The sequence below is a fragment of the Stegodyphus dumicola genome, chromosome 3 (assembly GCF_044657685.1).
Source record: "Stegodyphus dumicola isolate Sdum_Otavi_A_Nest chromosome 3, ASM4465768v1".
Classification (NCBI taxonomy): domain Eukaryota; kingdom Metazoa; phylum Arthropoda; class Arachnida; order Araneae; family Eresidae; genus Stegodyphus; species Stegodyphus dumicola.
The window spans coordinates 207,083,678-207,102,324 of NC_140770.1; the positions used below are offsets into that span (position 1 = coordinate 207,083,678).

General features: G+C 33.4%; 1 protein-coding gene across 1 annotated transcript in view; it reads left to right on the forward strand.

The window, feature by feature from the left end:
* Nucleotides 1-18,647, forward strand: part of LOC118206111 (uncharacterized) — a 111,830-nt gene that overhangs the window by 72,429 nt on the left and 20,754 nt on the right. The window contains exons 5-9 of the mRNA XM_085813806.1: nucleotides 5,980-6,365; nucleotides 10,863-11,214; nucleotides 12,690-13,215; nucleotides 15,307-15,693; nucleotides 15,921-16,007. Coding sequence (XP_085669932.1) covers nucleotides 5,980-6,365; nucleotides 10,863-11,214; nucleotides 12,690-13,215; nucleotides 15,307-15,693; nucleotides 15,921-16,007 — 1,738 coding nt within the window. The remainder of the gene's footprint in view (nucleotides 1-5,979; nucleotides 6,366-10,862; nucleotides 11,215-12,689; nucleotides 13,216-15,306; nucleotides 15,694-15,920; nucleotides 16,008-18,647) is intronic.

The window sequence follows — 18,647 nt, forward strand, 5'->3', positions numbered from 1 at the left end:
TTGGCAAATAGCAAAAGAGTTGGAAATTAACATTTTTTTTCCAATGGCGGTCCCAGAACGTCCACAGACGTTGGCCACTACTAAGGCCAGAAGTGGTGGTCACTTGATTATGGAGACACCTAATAGGTTGGCCACCCTTGCCTCCTATGAGGGAACGGACAAGTACAACCATACCTTCACCGGGATTCGAACCCAGGCCCTTCGGCATCTCAGTCAGATTCCCTGACCACTATACCGAACACAGAATTAAGTCTGTTTTCTCACATAGAATTATGACGGTATACTCACCAAGTTTTGTCTGTTCATGTTTTGCTGGATTATCGACCGCGCAATGTTCCGGTCCCCTTTTCCTACCTCCTCATTATCTACGGGTTTTTAATATACATACAAGGTCTATCGTGATGCGCCCATGTGGCAATAAATTGAATGAGCCGGAGAAACCGGTGGTACCTAATCAATCAGTCAGTCCGGGATTCGAACCCGGGCCATTTGGTATCGCAGTCGGCTCCCCTATCCACCATTACCGTCTGGGCGGGTCAAGACTTAACATAATATATAGTAAATTCACAATATTTGTAGTCAGTCTGGAAAAGTAAAATTTATTTTTGAAGTTAGACTACTATAGATTTCGATTAAAGAAATAAAGATACGTATGTTTAATTTGAATAATATTATTTTATGAATATTGCCCATTTTTAATGTGTATTATCTTTCATACCTTTAAAAATAGTGCTTATCAGAAAAGGAAATTCCTTTTCCTATATACGCTTATTAAATTCCGCGACAGTTTTGAATGCACTTTTTCCTTTCATTTAATGCAACTGAATATTAGAAATGTAAAAGACATAGTAACTAACATGGAAATAACACATGCAGTTCCAAAGGAAATATTTTCTGAAATGTGAAGAGAAATAAACGCAACAAAAATTGCAATAATAAGATACTTACGAGCACACAATGCCTTTACAGTTAGGCCGAGATCGTCGTGTAATCTAATATGTTATGGTTTTATACTAAATTCTAGAACTCGTTATTTATATAATCTAAGCGTTTAAGTTTCCATCTGATATTAACAGCGAACAGCATCTTTGAAAAATTTTGTTATTTTATTTTTCCATATAACAGGAAGTCATCTGCAGAACGCTTGAAGTAAATCTTCTTATCTGGCATAATTGTTCAAAAAAAAAAAAAAAAAAAAAAAAAAAAAAAAAACACCGCTAACTTTAACATTTCCGTGTTACTCATACGGGTCATTCAACAAAAACATAACCGTAAGAATCTCTCCTAAACGCCAATACGCCAAGAGAAAATGATTTCATCAAAAAGTGTGTCCAATCACAAGCACGGATTTTTCCCTATGCGCCTGGTGCGGTACAGAATGCTTGTATGCAGAAGGATGCTGAGAATTCTGCAGTTCTTTGATTTTTTTTTTTTTTTTTTTTTTTTTTTTTTTTAAGTTAAAATAAACTAAAAGTGTACATGGAGAGCAGTGCCAGTTTGCTGTGTGGTGTCGAGAATTCTACAATTCTCTCTCTCCTTTTTTTTTTTTTTTTTCCATAATTAAACCGGCTCGATGCGTACATGGAGAACAATGCCGAAAATTCTGCAGTTCTCTGATTTTTTTTTTACATTTTAAATAGATTAATGTGTACATGGGGAGCAGTGCCAATTTGCCCTGGAATGCCAAGAAATCTGCAATTCCCCCCTTTTTTTTTAAAGTTAAAACAGATCGCTGTGCACACGGACCCAAAAAATAAGTTAAGTGTTTTATTGTGGTTGTTTTTTGCGTTTTTAATTTAGCTACTTTGTTACTGTTTTATGAAATTCTGAATGTTTTGTTATGAACGTTTATGTAACATTTACTGTTTCATTATGGATGTTACTTGCATTTTTAATTCGTTGCTGTTTTATGCAACTTTCAGGTCGCCGCCATTTTTTTTTTTAAATGGTTACTGTTTTTCACGTTTTATGTTGGAAAAAAAATAGTCCCCAACGATTGGCGACTTTGCGGGAGAGCTGGGCGAATAACACGAAAGTACTAGCATTTCTATTGGCTAGCCGTCTGCGTTTTTTTTTTTTTTTTTTTTTTTTTTTTTTTTTTTTTTTTTGTATATAAGCTGTAGAAAAACGTTGGCCTGAATTTTGATCTTTCACTAAAGCTTGATTTAAAAAAAATTACAGATATTGTAATGCAAGCAGAAGGCAGCTAATGGTAAAATAAAATGTATGGGTTAACAATAAATTAAATAAGTGAATTAAAAAATTAAATTCATCAACTAAAAGAAAAATAATAAAACATGATGATATATAGTGTTGAGGTAATATGCTTTTAAATATAATTTCTTTTACTGTGATTAGAATATAAATTTTTACGTGTATTAATTTGTGATGAAATTTGTTTTTACATACATAAATTAAATGCATTAAATAAATTAAATGTGGCATCAGTTTTACAATAAAAATACTTAATATAGTAATATGACGGCTTATTAGAAGTGAAATTTTAATACAGTATTTTAATAATTGCATTTGCCTAATAATTTGCTCCTCGCTTTTAAAATATGCGCAATAATATCCCCTTTTTAATTAAAATAATCTGAATTACTATTTAAAGAAACTTTGCAGCCGGCATGTTTTCGTTATATATTGAAGGAGAACATACTGGCGCTTACTGCATAATGGCTTCAGTGTAGAGCATTTATGTTAAATAAAGAATTCAGAGCTAAGCTGCAAAGAACTTTGACTGGAAGTTAAGGATTGGTTTTTGGAAATTAAGCACTGGCCATTATTATCTTACATGTAGTAATTCCTAGTTGATCTTTACATAAATTTCGTTGAGTAACGATAAGCTATTCTTTTTGTTATTTATACAAATTATATACTTTCTAATGTATTAAATTTGTAAATTTCTGCATATTATTATGATATGTAAACATTAATGTTGCCTTGTTATATCGAAGCCTTTTAACAGTATACCATATTACTCTTCTATTTGTTCAAATCAGTATTTTGTAATAAATTATGCTGGTATTTTGTAATAAATTATGCTGGTTGGTCGTGTATAAAATTATTAACTACATCAGTTGTGCTTCATTATTATTCTTAAAACTTCTTTTGATATTTTTAACAACAGTGGTTTAAAATTATGCGTATTATATGTGACTGAAATATTCTCATTGTGCTCTCATTATAAGTAATTATCTTAACCTGCAAATTTTCTAAAATTATGTAAACACATCTCATTTTAATGTTAAGCAGTTTATACAAATCAGCTTACGCATACAGCAAAATTTTGTCAACCAAGTAACACAAATGCTACGTTTAGTTGCACTTAGTACATCCAACTTATGGGTTTCATTATTTTGTAGCTATTTTTTTAATCTGCTGCTTTACAGAATTCGCTTCATAGGCATGTATATAAAATATTAGAAAATAAATGGGAAAACACAGCCCTGTGTTCGATATGCGATCCATCTAGATCAACATAAACCATGCAATTTGATGAATGAGCGCACGAAGCAGTCTCGGATGAATGTCAGCAGTTTGTCGTGTTACGCTTACTTTCGTATCATCCTTATATGTTTTCCATGTAGCCACAATTTTGGACATATTTTGACTGCCAGAAGTAACAGACTTAATACCGTGTGTACTAAACATTTGATAAAATTCTGAAGATAAGTAATAATCATTTAAACTAACATGAAGCAAACTAACATGAATAACATTTTTTCACTTATTGGTTAATAAAATCAGCGCATCTTGTTTGAATAGTCTATAAATACTCTACATAAATCCGTTCTTGCTAGGCAGGAATCACCTGTCGGTTAAGAAATTAAGTGTGATAAGCATTCGTAACAGAACACTTGCAGTCTGAAAAATGGGGCATCAATGACATCAGCGGTAATGGTTCAAAAGTACTGCATGTTTACCAATTTTAGAAAGGCAGAATACGCTTGTTTCGTCTCTTGATTATTTCAATGCTACATGCAGTCAACGTGTACTCTCGACAGAAACCGACTAGCGAAACATACGTACTCTAGAGAATTTTGTAACATTATCATTGTAAGACTGATTTTCGGGCAGCTAACCAGAGGATTCATGTACGTTACATGCAGCTACGTCAGCCGCAGCAAGAGTGATTTCGTCAACAACTTCATTGCAACCGGGTTCCATACTCTTTTTAGTGTTTTAACCAAATCTCTAGGGTCTTAACATTTCATAACAATATTTTTAACCCAGTTTTAGACTTGGATCATGTGCACAGTCCTCTCAAATGATGAGATCTTCGCAAAGCAGCCAAATTATCATTAGTTAAGTCATTAAAGGCATGAAATAATTATAGTTCGCTCCGAAGTATTTCCTGCCATATTTGTGTCTGCATGAAATTTACGCCATTCCTTGCATATGACAAAAATACAGGTAGTTTCCTTTAAAATGTTCTCCACTAAAGTATCTCTTTCGTTAAATAAGAATTATTGCATGAATTGCCTAATTTAAGTAATCTAATCTAATCCATTCCTTGAAATGTCGATAAATTATTGCTTTATTTGTGGTGAAATAAATGTATTCTGTGTCCTCTAAAGGCATGATGATTATCATAGAACGATATCTGTGCACTGATTGGTTGTATTTTAAGCAAACAAGTTGTTCATAGTTTTTTCATCATTTTGCCTTTTAAATGCCAAAATTTTACTGCTTTTTAGCCGAAACGCGTTAGCCCAGAAGTATTAATTAACTATTATAATTTCGTTTTTTCATTTTGTGTTAGTTCACTATAAACGGCATTTCACTTTTCAAATTGTTTCCACCAAATATTAGAGCACTGCATTATATTTAAAGAAATTAAATAATGAAGAATCTGCATAAATATATGTATGTTTCTTGCACTGTGAAAAGCACAACGGTACCTAAGGCACATGAAATTTTGAATAACGTAGTCTTCCACTCGAATATGGGCGCCTGTAATCCCAAATTTGGAATTTTTTTATCTATTTCATATTTTGTAAAACGTTTGGGTTAACAAACTCTTCGATTTCAAAGATAGAAATGGCAACACTATACTGAAAAAATTAAAAAACAAAATTTTATCTCCAGCGCGCGAGACTGTGTATCGGAAATTCTAAAGATATGCTCTTTTTAAGTATTTTAGTGATTTTGCTGCTGAAAATAAATTTATGGTTCAAGTTCAAAGAGCATGATATTTCATAAATAAAAGTAACGCACAAAACATTAAAAAACACCCCTTTGGGCGTAATATAAAATCTGAAAGTCTTCAATTTTTTAAAATTATTATTATTATTTTCTTAAACCCTTCGAAAATCGCTTCTCTTTCGGTCTCAAAATTTTATATACCAAGTATCGCTGACATTTGTCGATTAGAATTTATTAGAAGAAGTTGTGAGTAGAACCAATTTAATTATAGCCACTCTGTGTAACTTTATCATGGTAGAATAATAGTGACTTCTTTCTTTAAAAACTAAATAGATTTTAACTTAGGTAAGGCTTAAAAGATTAGCTATCTGACAGATTCGATGTTTAATTTTAAATATGATCATGTAATATTCATCTTAATATAGCTGTCATTCGTCATCATGGAATCGAAGGTTTCGTTAGCTTTCCTTTTTCACTGTCATCCTCTTTACAAAATTAGTAATTGTTATTACCATTCAACTGAAATACAGAAACACGAGCTTTAAAAAAAAATTAATCTTCAATTTAAATTTTATTTTACAAATACTGAGTGATGGTTTTATTTACACTACACCATTACTTTTTAGTTAATCGATACTTTACACGTTTTTATAAATTTCGTTTTTGCAGTTATATTATGTACTTTATATTATTTAACAATTGATGTAATTCAGAAGTCAAACAACAAAAATCAGCGTTATATTTTCAAAATTTTCGCAGAATTAAATTGATATAATGTTATGCACTTATATTTTTTTATTCTAAAGATTCTGTTTACTTTTTATTCAGGTTTTATGTTGACACCAACCTTCCACTGTCAGCTGTGGAAGGGGGGCTTCGGTCTTTGTATCTAGTGCTTTACGAGAGTGGCAACCCTTTCCGCATCATGGCTTGTGCACCATTGGTTCCTGTTCGACCCAAGGAAGTCAAAGCTTACATCAGTACTGATTCAGTGAAAGGTCACATTCTTCTAAGCCAGAGCTATCGAACTCAACCGACAGTGGTTACCATCCAGTTGCACAATCTCAGAGGCAGAGGCTCTGCTTTGGGTATCCACGAGTTCCCTGTACCGCCGAGGATTAAAGGCAGTGAGAATTACTGCGATTTGAAACACGTGGGACCCATTTTCAACCCTTATGGGATGACACCCGAAGTCACTCCCGCTCCCGGGCAAGGTTAGAATGTTTGATTATGCATAATCTTTCTTGTCATTCCTTGGATTTGGGAAAATGCCCTTTTTAAGTACCATTAATAATGGTAATTTGTAAATATTAGTTGCAAAACAATGGAATAAAAAATAATATATATTAAATATTATGAGCGGTACTTGCGTATTATCTTGTCGACCATAAAAGTTGGCTACCATGGTCCCATGAAAGCTGGCAGGAGATCCCGCCAAAGTTTTGCCAATCGTTCTTGGGAAATTCTGAAGGAGTTGACTCTTCTTTATTTAATAAGCAATCAGTATTCGATCCGCTTCGCTACTTCCTAAAAAGGCTTTCGTCGATTTCTTCTATTTTTATAGACCCTCCGATTTTATCAGAAGCTTTATGCAGAAAACGGAGTTCAAATTTCTTGAAGATAATTGTTCCAGTTTATTACTGTTTTGTAGACTGTATTCAGCTGACTATATCGTGTCCGCTAATTCACATTTTTTAAATATAATTACACAACATTGAAAATAATCCACTGCTTGTTCTGTAGATGGCAGGTACCAAATTTCAATTCTCCTTTTTTTTTTTTTTTTTTTTTTCAAAGTACAAGAAAAAATGCAACAGTAACAGTTAATTTATATCCTTGTTCATAAAACAACGCAGCTTATCGAGAATCGAGAATTTACGTCAAACGAAAGCGAAGATATTATGAAAGCGTTGTTACATTGCACTTATCCATAATTACAACTAAATCACGCTGCTTTGCGACAGTTTCACTATTTTCGAGATAATACGTTATGAACAGTCTTTAAAATTTTTCATAAAAACCACCTTAATTACTTACATTGGGTTATCATTCTCTTAATATAGGTACTCCACTTTTACAACTGATAGTTGACAGTAGATGTGCTGTCATTTCTTGAGGAGGTCAGACTTAAATATGTTTATTTGTTTTTAATGCTATTTCACATTTCTGTAATATTAGTGGAAAGGTTATAATTCTTTAGTTTTTTTCCATCGCTTTTAATCTTATGAAAATGTCACAGAATGCAGCCTAAAAATGTCAAAAAGATCAGCGTAAAAAATAACAAAAATCAGCGTTATATTTTCAATTAATTTTGTTATTAAATTTGATGCGTTCAATGTCCTTCACATCAGCTAAAAGAATTTCAGTTTATGCTCTTTCCCTCTCTCTCTTTCTCTTCCGCCTATTTACATGGATTTGGTTACATAATAAATATCAATTTTGGCAAGGAAATTATTTTCTTTTTGACTGAAAGTGTAAAACATCGTTGTGCAAAGGAATGCTTCTCTATGAGGTATACTTCTGATTGTTTTATATTTCGCCATTCTGTGCTTACGAGATGTTAAAGTCTATGATTTAATATGATACTAAATTAATTTAAGAAATTTCATTATCTACAGTTTCCTAATAAACATGTAGGGTTTATATTTATTTTAACTAACATTTATTTTAAGTTTAAGCTATCTTTCCTGTCAAGCCTTTACTTTCCCCTAGAATTGCCAATGCCAGAGTATATAAATTGTAGTAGAACGCGCAGTCTATTCAAATTTTAGCAGAAGTAAGTTGAGTTTAAATAGAAGGGAAACGAGTTTGTATGTGTGCTTCTTGAATTGCGAGCGTGAAGGTTGCTAGGTAGAAATTTAAGAACCGCGCGTTTCGGCCTGTGTGCCTATTTCGGCAGTTCGTTGAAGCTTTCAACTTCTTAAACAGTAAGTTTTCTGAATCTCAGCTGTATCTTAAAACGCGGTTAAGTTAGTTACGATTATAGAGCCTCGTAGGTAGTGATTTCGTTGATTATTCATCCTGTCATTTATTTTTAGTTGTACTTTTTCTATTGTGTTAAACCGCCGGGTCGGCGTAGTTTGTAAGCGTCAAGTGAACGCAGCTGTATTTCTAAAGTTGAATAAAAAGGGTTTAAACCCTTCTTACGAGTTTGTGTAATTGACAGTTCAAAGCAGTCACTACCACTGTTGCTGACAAGTTGGAGCCACGAAACATTATAAACGTAATAGTACAAAGTGTTGTACGGTAGCTAATTTGAGCGAAATATTTCGGATGGGGCATGGTTAAATTTTTCCCAATACAATTCATTTTAAAAATAGTAAATTTTTTACATGGAAAAACCAGTAATCGATAACTCAAACTTCTAAAATGTATAATAAGTTATCTTTTCAATTCGGTTATTTTCTTAATTTGTTCTAGAAACAGTAAAATGCTTATAATTAACCTTTCAGAAGTGTATCATTTCAAAATTCTAGTCTTATGATTCTTATGCAAATTCGGTGACGCATTTACTTGCATAATGACAAAAACCCGACAGTGTTGAAATTTCAAATCAAAACTCTCATTTAACGAATAGTAATTAAGCGATACTAAGTCTCTTTGCAGAGGAAAATATAGCTTCATTATTCTTAATCTAGCATCAATAGTATAATCGAAGCTATTCAACACCAAGTGCACACATATCTGTGCTTATATTGCTTAGCTGAATTCCTTATTCTGCAAAATTACATCTATATAAAGGTGATCAGCTGACTTTCAGCATCATCCATTTTTCAAAGTAACACAATAATGAAATATAAAATAATTACACAAACGAAAAAATTCACATTTATATTTATTTTCTATCTGAAATCTACAGGTTGGTAGACGGAAGAAATGTTTCGGTTACATTTTGTACTACAAATGTATAGACAGCTAAATATTAAATTTTTAGACTGAATTTTATTTCAAGGTATTATAATGTACTGAGTTAAGTTCTAAATAACTTGCTTAAGCTAATAATAAACAAATTACGAAAGGAATGAAACTTGAGAATAAACTATGATAACTTGTTATGTTCCTTTCATTTATTAAATTTTTCTTCGTACAGGGGAAAAATAAGTAAATAATTATAAACTTATTTATTAGTGGCTTTTTAATTTTGATAAATTTTGCAGCTTTAGAAACTGCCTGACTGACGAACTGTAGCTTGTGGTGTTGATTGGAGTCTTTCCCATGTTTCTTGAACAACACAATGATGACTGCGATTTTTAGCGCTCGGTATAGATAACTTCTTTAAGATATCAAAATCCAGAAAGACTGCACAAAAATAGAATGGATTTGCGTTGGGAAGTCCTTACTGCTTTGTTCGAAATGTTCAAAAATACAGGCTCTGCAAGAGTTTAGTTCTTTGATTCATGACAAGTTCAGTCGGAGAAACAAGAACGAGCTTTTGAAATCGAGGCCTGGTGCTTAAGAATCTCCCGATCAATGCATCCGTATTTTCGGCAAGTTCATTGTCCGTATTATGATATACAAGAGGGAATTTGTGAGGTATTTTCTTCCTTATTCGTGATGTAAATGGAAAGCACCTCTGACTAGCAATCGGAAGATCCGGATTTCAAGTCCTGCTGCGGGCATTACATATTTTTCACATCTTTTGCTTAGAAATAAAATGCCTAAATATTATTTACGAATTGATTTTTCTGAGCTATCGCCAATGACATTTGCCATTTCTGCTTGGGTATAAGCAAGTCCAGAATTTCCGGCGATATGTTCAATGCATTCACGCTTGGTTTTTTTTAAATTTTTGAAAGCTTCCAAATGCATTTTTTTAGTGGTCAGTGAACCAGCAAAATTTTGCTACTGGTTTTATCTGTGTTGTTTTCACTTTGCATGGAATTTAATTGTCTTTTAAAAGTCGGATGGCATGTATAAAACTACTAAAGTGATTCTTATTTTCGATGAGATTAAAGTATCCCTCTGGGCTGAGTCAAACTTTTGGCTCTTTGTGTAGCGAATGATGCACTTTTGATGTAATTTAGGATGGCGTTATTGAAAGCGCCGATTCCTGTCTCGGTCTTGCATTTCAAATTTGGATTGACATTAATGTCGGGTTTTAAACTGTCTTTGAATTTCTACCAGTTCGATCTTCATAAGTGCGGAGGTTATACAATATAAATAGGATCAGGTTTCATCAGAAGAAAATTCATTAAGCACCTCAAGATGCAGTCTTTAAGAGATGTTTTACGCAAGTGCAATGCCCGAGATGAAAGTCTATGTAATGATTGTATGACTATACATATGACTGTCTTCAACAGCCGTAGTGTACATACGCTTAGTCCATATCTTTTTGTCTCTTAAACTATAAGCACCCTATTAACAAGTACATAATTGAAATGTATTCCTGTGCTGTGTAAAATTACTTTTGGAGGTCGTGTGCGGTCCGAACTGCCAGTTTGAAAATTGGCTGAAACGATTACCGAAAAAGGAGTTTTCTTTTCATATAGTAAAGTTTTTTTTCAGCTGTTTCTTGACGTAACACGTCTTTAAGTAGCATTTTTTCCTTCGAAAGAAACTAACTAAACCGATAATTAACAATGCACTCATGAGAAGAATGGGTTGAATTTACAAGCTGGGTTTTAATTGAGCATTAGTTGTATCTTACGTTCCAGGTTGACAGAAATATTTGAAATTTTAATATTGATAATATGCATTCTATTTTTTGATAGGCACTGGTGACCAATATCCGGTTGGAGACCTCAGCGGCAAATTCGGCCTCCTAGACTCAAGTCCACTGATGAATTTGCACTTAGGTATTCATGTTGATTTTAATATTCCTCTTTTTGGAACTAACAGCGTTATTGGACGATCCATAGTAATCACTGGATCAGATGGTGAACCTTGGATTTGCGCCAACATCGGATACCCTGGACCTACCAGAATGGCAGTGGCTACTTTTGTATTTCCTATTGCTGGAGAGGTTGTATTCAGACAAGCTGTAAACAATCCTTACGGGGAGACAACAGTATTCGGGGAATTCTACTACATCGATGGTAGTGTCAATGATACACTTGACCACAGGTCAGTGAATCGATTATTCCATTACGAGATAAATTCGAAGTTAATCTTTCCGAAATTTATGCGATAAGGTAACATCCAACATGTATTTTAAAATTTAAATTTTAAAATTAATACTTTAAATAATTCTATCATGTAAATTTGAAAAAGAAATGTTCTCTTGAAAAATTTTACACATTAATATGCCAGCTAAAGAACGAGGGAATCATATTATAGTAGATTAACACAAACCAAGTGGAATGCTTCAGTGTAAAAATGGAAACAGGAAAGCAGAAACCCACCTTTTTGTAATTATTTATTCGAGCAAGAGAGAATGTGAATAACAGGTAAAATATATTTCTTGGACCTGGCTCAGTTTGCAGTAAAATTGTCAACCTGTGTTGGAAAAGAGTTGAAACGAGGCATCGTTAAGGCTAACTCATTAAACTTATTAACTGAATTTAACAAAAGAAACAACTCACCATAATCAATTCTAATCCAACAAGATCTTAGCTCATAGCAAAAGTAAATGTATAAATTGAGTATAGAATCAGAGATAAAACGCTTATCGTTCGTCAGACATCCAAATTTATTTTTCTAAAGGCCAACAAGAGATTTAACTAATCGCACTAATGATGTTTTCTAGCTTTTGCTTAAATTGTAAATTTGCGTTTTCTGAGAAGATTGGTCATTGATTTAGAGAAAAGGTAATACAGAAAGAATTTATGGAATTAAACCTAAGCAATGAAAATTAAATAAAACGTACTGGGACTAATTTCAAGAAAACTGTAATTTAGTTGTTATATAAGTGTAATTACAGTTATCTGCTTTTAATTACTGCCTACTTGAGCAGAGGAAATGAGTCGAAAAACGAATGCTACATCTTTAACTAGTCTAATTTTGTTTTTCGAATCTGATAAGCCAGCATTAATTCGAGAATTTATCGAGTGATTTTTTCGCAATAATAATAATAATAATAATAAATATGGAATTTTAAAATTGAAACATAGTTGCCGAAGCCTATCTTATAATTTGCTAATGCAAAGAACTAACTATACATGAAAATTATCCTAAGACTGTGGGAAAATTATCCTAAGACATGAAAATTATCCTAAGACTTATTGTTAATAAACTGTGGTTTTCTTTCTTACTGTGGACTTTTACTTTTTGAAACATTAGTAGTAGCTATTTTTGTATCACCCAAGAGTATTTATAATCACTGAAATTTAAAACCATCACTCTTCTTCTATTTTTTAAGAAGCCAAATGTTTAGTTGTACCTTCGACATGTAATATTTTATACGTTTCTCATTGCCTTATTGAACATTTACAGATTCGTTTCATCAGATTTATTTGAAATGTTATTTATTTAATTTTTGAAATATTACTTATGTTTTTTTACGGAACATTGCTTATGCTATTTATTTAATTTTTGAATTGTTATTTATTGAATTTTATTCCTTGCATGATTTACAAATTTTTTTCTCTTAATGAATTCAGGTGGGACATTCATGATTTCGAACCTGGTCGAGATTTCTACAATTGGACCAAGCGCTGTGAAAGTACTGGCAAACAGTTCAACCCATTTAGTGTAGGAGCTGGAAGACAGTATGAGAAGCACTGTAATCCTGAAAATCCTTTACGTTGTGCAGCTGGTGACCTCACAGGCAAAGGAGCTCGTATTTCAATCTCGGCCAAGAAAGCCAACCACAGATCTATCAAGAACAAAATGTTCTACACTGATGTCCAGCTTCCGTTATCTGGTCCAGACAAGATTCTGGGCAAGGGTCTTGTTATTCATGATGACCATGCACCACCACATAGAGGAGACAGACTTGCTTGCACTGGTATACGTATCCGGCACCCGGTCAAGGCATCAGTGAAGAGCTGGCTTAGTGGTCCAGCTGTTGAATCCAACGTCTCTGGCATAATACAGTTTGCTCAGGAGTCTGGATTTGATGTTACGGAAGGAAAAGTCGAGTTGTATGGTCTCGCAGGATTAGCAGCTGGATACGATATTCACAAAGTTAGTGTTTTTTCAGAAATTTAGGCAATTTATGTACTTTTTAATGAGCCCTATATATAACGATATGAATATAAAACTATGCATAATTATACTGAATACAAGGAAACAGGCTGTCGTATTTTACAGGAAGTAAAACCCATTGTAGTTTTAATTGAGTACGTTTATTTTTCTTGTATGACTGGACATTGCTAAATTAGTTAAAATAATACTCCGGTGTAATAATTTTTTTTTTCACTGAATAGAATTTTTTTTTTATATTCTATACGTAAAAATGCACAGCATGTAGACAGTCTTCTAAAAATTTTAATTTAATTTAGTTTTCAAACAGTAAACATATTGGGAAGAGGTAAGAGTTACACAGAAAATTCATTTAACTTTGAAGGCTAACATAACTTACTAAATGATCTGGGATTTAATTTTGGATGGGAAATTTGAGGACTTTTTAGATCATGAATAATAAACTGAAACGCAAAAATGTTGGGGAAACTATAGGAGGGGGGAAAGATTTTTTAGGATTGTATATTAAAAAACAATTTAAAGATTCTTAGTAATATTCAAAGTATTCAGTATGAATATCGTTAGAGCGACGAAAATGGGAATGAAAACGAAATTTGTAACATTTCAAGAATAATAAGTTGGTTCTTTAGCATCTAGAAATTTTCTGATAAAATTACAAGTTTAGTCAGATGAATATTATTTTGTCGGAACAAATGAGATTCTATATAACCCAGTCGACACAATAATTTTTATTTATTCCTGTATTCAAAACGTTTGCGTAAAATATTTATAAGGCTATTTATCTGAAACATGAAAAATTATTACATTATCGTCTTAGAAGTAACATCCTTCGAAACCCAGGCACTCTTGAGACACTCCAGCTCTCTTGTCATTCCTGGAACCGTCCTAATCTGTTAGTGGTTAGAGATGCTGGTTACCGTATTAATAGGTTTGAATTCGAGTCCCGGAAGGTAGGAATGTTTTATAAGTGTATAATGTCTATGCGACATGGGGATTTTTAAAATACTGGTGACTCGAAAGTCCTCTTGAGTGTTTTGATGGACTTCGGAGTTATTGAAGATTATCGAGGGAAAAAAAAAAAAAAAAAAAAACCGCAAAAGCGCAGGGATTGATCGAACAAATAAGTAAATCATCAAGCACATGAGACCAAATCTGCGCAAACAATATTGAAGTTCTGGTTTCCCATTCACTTCGTCTTGTCCTGTCATTTCGGGAAATACTATGAGAACGCCTTTTTTGAAATTTGCCTAAATTGACTTTTGCGTCACTTTGTTTACCTTGAAATGTCTGAGAATATTGATCCAATTTGAATTATCTTGAAAAGTTAGAAATCACAAGGTGGGAAACGGAGCAAATAATTAGGTGGGGCAAAACAGGGATTTGTTTTATGCTTTTATGTTTCCTTAAGTGTCATGGCCCTACAACAGGGATTTATTTGAAACTGAAATAGAGACTGATAGCTATTTCGTAATAATGGGCTTTTTTGTTGTTTTGTTCTGTATTTGTCGTTCAGTTTTAACTATATAGCATTGGCAATGGATCCTACTGGCACAGTCCACCAGCGGCCGAGCGGTCGCTGAACACTGGTAGTTCAGTCCGAGGTTCGAATCCCGCGGACGGGCTGGCTGCATGGACGTTTTCGTGGTTTTCCCCATGTGTAACGTATATACGAGCCAGTTTTCCTTAGAAAGTCCTCCACGAAGGCATTCCTCCCTTAGGCAGATAGCCCTCGAGGCTTTGCCATAATCACACAAACATCCTACTGGCACAAATTCACGATGAACAATGGCAAAAATTCACGATGGACGGTCGCAAAAATTTCACGATTCAGGAAAACTACATTACTTCACACAGCCCTATTATGGAGAGTACACTCACGTCCTCTGATAGTCATATATAAATACTGTAAGTTTCACTCATCTGGCATGTCCTTTCAGCGAACGTTTTGGATACAGGCATATACTGGAAAAACCAATCAAATATCTTCGCAGCCTGCAAATGTTAATAATCTGTCTTCAAAATTTCTACGTTTCCAGCGCAACTCTATAAAATGCTGTTTTCTTTTCTTTTCAGGTATGGGTCCCCATCGACAGGGAATTCCCTTGCACTGTAGACTCGGTGCAAGACAATTTTAACCCTTACGGGCTAAATGTATCCTTGGGCCCTGCAGCTGGGGTTGGTTCGAATGACCAGTACGAAGTTGGCGATCTCAGTGGGAAACTGGGGACATTAGATGGTCAAGATGCTTTCCGTTTGCCAGAGTTCAAGGACAATAATCTTCCTCTACACGGACCTAACAGCGTGGTCGGCAGATCGGTAGTGGTTCATAAACGAGAAAGGAACTTCCAATGGACATGTGGGACAATTCAACCAGATTACAAACCAGATGGAATAAGAGAAGTCGTTGGATTAGCCTCATTTCATAAAGAAGGAATTGCTGTTGAGGGCTATATTAAGCTGGTAAGACTCATGATCATATTTTGAATTCAACTCTTATGAAGGAACGATAGAACTATAATTTATTACTAATATATTTTTTTCGTTCCCTCAACATTCGCAGGGGTAATAAATAATAAGTCTCTTCGATAAGCAACTAATACTAGGCCGGGCATTCTATAATAAGACTTTACCTTAGTTAAAGGTAGTTACTTTAATTAAGTTTTCTTATATTTATGATATTTTTGCAGCGTCAGCTGGAATACGCAGATGGTGGCAGAGGAGATACTTGGATAGAAATGGATCTAAGACATCCTGGAGTTCATAACAGAAATGTGGTTAGTATAAATAGGGTTTCTGAGATCAAAGCTTAGTCAAAACTTTTAATATAAAAACTGAAAGTTATTCTTTCCTTTAAGCTGAAAGCTGTAATAATACTCAAGGAATTTTCATATTTTTGCATTTTTACTCGAAGAATAATTGAAATGGTACTTCCTTATGAGATAACTCGTTCGTCCTATTTCATCATACGAATGTCTTATCCAGTCATTTGATTTCCATCAAATGATTATATTCATCCATCAGAAGGATCAGTTGATTCCATCAAGTAACTGAAACATTCCTTGGATCATTTTTTTTTTCGCATGATTACCAATTTTAAAATGTTGAGAACTTAAAATTTTCCATACGCTCTGAAAGTGGTTTTCATACCTCTAAATTATACAGTCATTTTATTGCTTCATTAAATGTTATCTTATACATTCAACGGAAAATATCTGAAATAGCATCTTATGAAAACTATTAAAATGCACTGAATTATCAGGAGATAAGACACTAAATGTTTCTTTCCCTTGTTTGCGATTCTTTGTTCTAGATCACTTGTTTAAGTTCTTGCCACTGGAGCTCTTGATTCCATACACTATAAATCACACATTAATTGCCAATATTTTTATAACAAAGATCCATTTTACCCATTTTAACAAAGAGAAGAATTCTGCGCACATTTTCTATAAAAGTTCTGGTTTTAACTATTAACGTGTGATTTATAGAGTATGGAATCAACAGCCCCCAATGGCATGAACTTAAAATATTTTTGTAATTATATATATATTTAATATGGCCCAGTCATGCTCTACTAAAACTTCCATGAAACTTCTGATTTGGGGTGAGAGAACCTCACGGTTTTCGTAATTCAGGGTTAGCAGCTATGCTCTGGGCTATTGCTAAACCAAACACAGGGTCATATTAAGATTTCTACAGGTCCTAAGCACTTAAAAGATGTTTGTGGTCCTGCATATGTTTACGTCAGTTTTTTCTTTATTTGTTCTTTCCCTTGGTTTTAGTTTAGCCGCACTATGCATTCCATGGTAAAACCAGCAATGGAAAATATTTTCTGCTTCCTTTTATGGTGCTTTGTTTCGGTTACAATTATTGTATTTGGCACTATAATTATCAATTGTCTGGTGTTCTATAAAAATTATGCATCGAACAGAAAATATTTGAAATTTTATGTAGAAGATTCTCATTTCCAAAATATTTAACTTAATTTTCCACATATCCTAAAAATTCGTCTTGAAGCTATCTAAAGTTACACCGGACGATCATAAATCAACACAATTAAATGATGTCTCTAATTATCCAAAGTAATTTTTAATTAATAAAAACTTAATTATTTCCTCAAATTAATTGGTTTCTGCATGTTTGAATCTGCTAAAACACCTTAGGCAGATACGGCGTTTATCTTTCTTTACGTTTCCGATTTTTTCTCGGAGGGCTTTCTAAGCTTACTGGTTCATACTTATGTCACACATAGCGAAACCCACAGAAACACCCATGCAGATAGCTTATTCGTGAGGATTCGAACCCATTTTGAAGAACCAATGTTCAGCAATTTTTTTACCCACTCACATAATTGGAAACAGTCACGGTTTTACCGGGAGACTCCTAGTTTAACAGCACGTCTTCCGATAGATCGCCCTTCTGGTTTTTAATTTTTAGCTTTGCTAAAGAAAATGTTTTTTAGCAATAAACTAAATTTATTGAATTAATGAAACTTAAATTGTGCATATTTATTCCGTACCCTTCTAAATTCGGCATAATTATTTTTATTAAATTTTATTTGATTTGAACTGTCTTAATTTAACTGCAGACATTTGTACAAATTTATATGAAGATTCAACCAATAATTTATCAATAAACATTTGTATTTTTTTTCACCAAATATGGTATATTACTTGGTTTAAATAATATGTACATTAATCATTTTCCCCGTCATGTTTTAAAGTATTTTAATAAGCTTTCTTTCCATACTCGAGATTTTCACAGTATAAAAGTGTAAGAAACTTGCAAATGAAATTAACCAAAGAGCATAAAATTTAGAATATCAAATTAGAAATCATATCAGATAGTAAATATTAATATATTTCATATCAGAATTGTTTTATAAATAGTTGAATGATATAATTCGCGCATTATAAAGCAAATTTAAACTTTTTTAATTTTATTTTTATTTATTTTTATTTTTAGTATGGCCTCGCCACACTCTACGAAAACCTCCCTGAAATTCCCGATTTTCAATTTTGGGTGCGAGAACCTCACGGTTTTCGTATTTCAGGGTTGGCAGCTATGCGCTCGGCTATTGCTAAACCAAACACAGCACCATATTAAGATTTCTACAGGCTCTAAGCACTTAAAAGATTTTTGTGGTTCTGCATATGATTATGTTAGTATTTTCTTCGTTTGTTCTTACTCTTGATTTCGGTTTAGCCGCACCATGCATTCCATGCTAAAACCAGCAATAGAGAATATTTTGGTGTTTCGTTTTCTGAACACTTAAGTGAACCCTACCCACACTTCACACACACTGAACCTTTTCGTGGTTGCCCCTTCATTGATGCCGTTCGCACGTACTTGCATTGTTTAATGGTTAACACAGACATGGCCAAACATTACGTACCGGAATGAAGTATGTATTCATT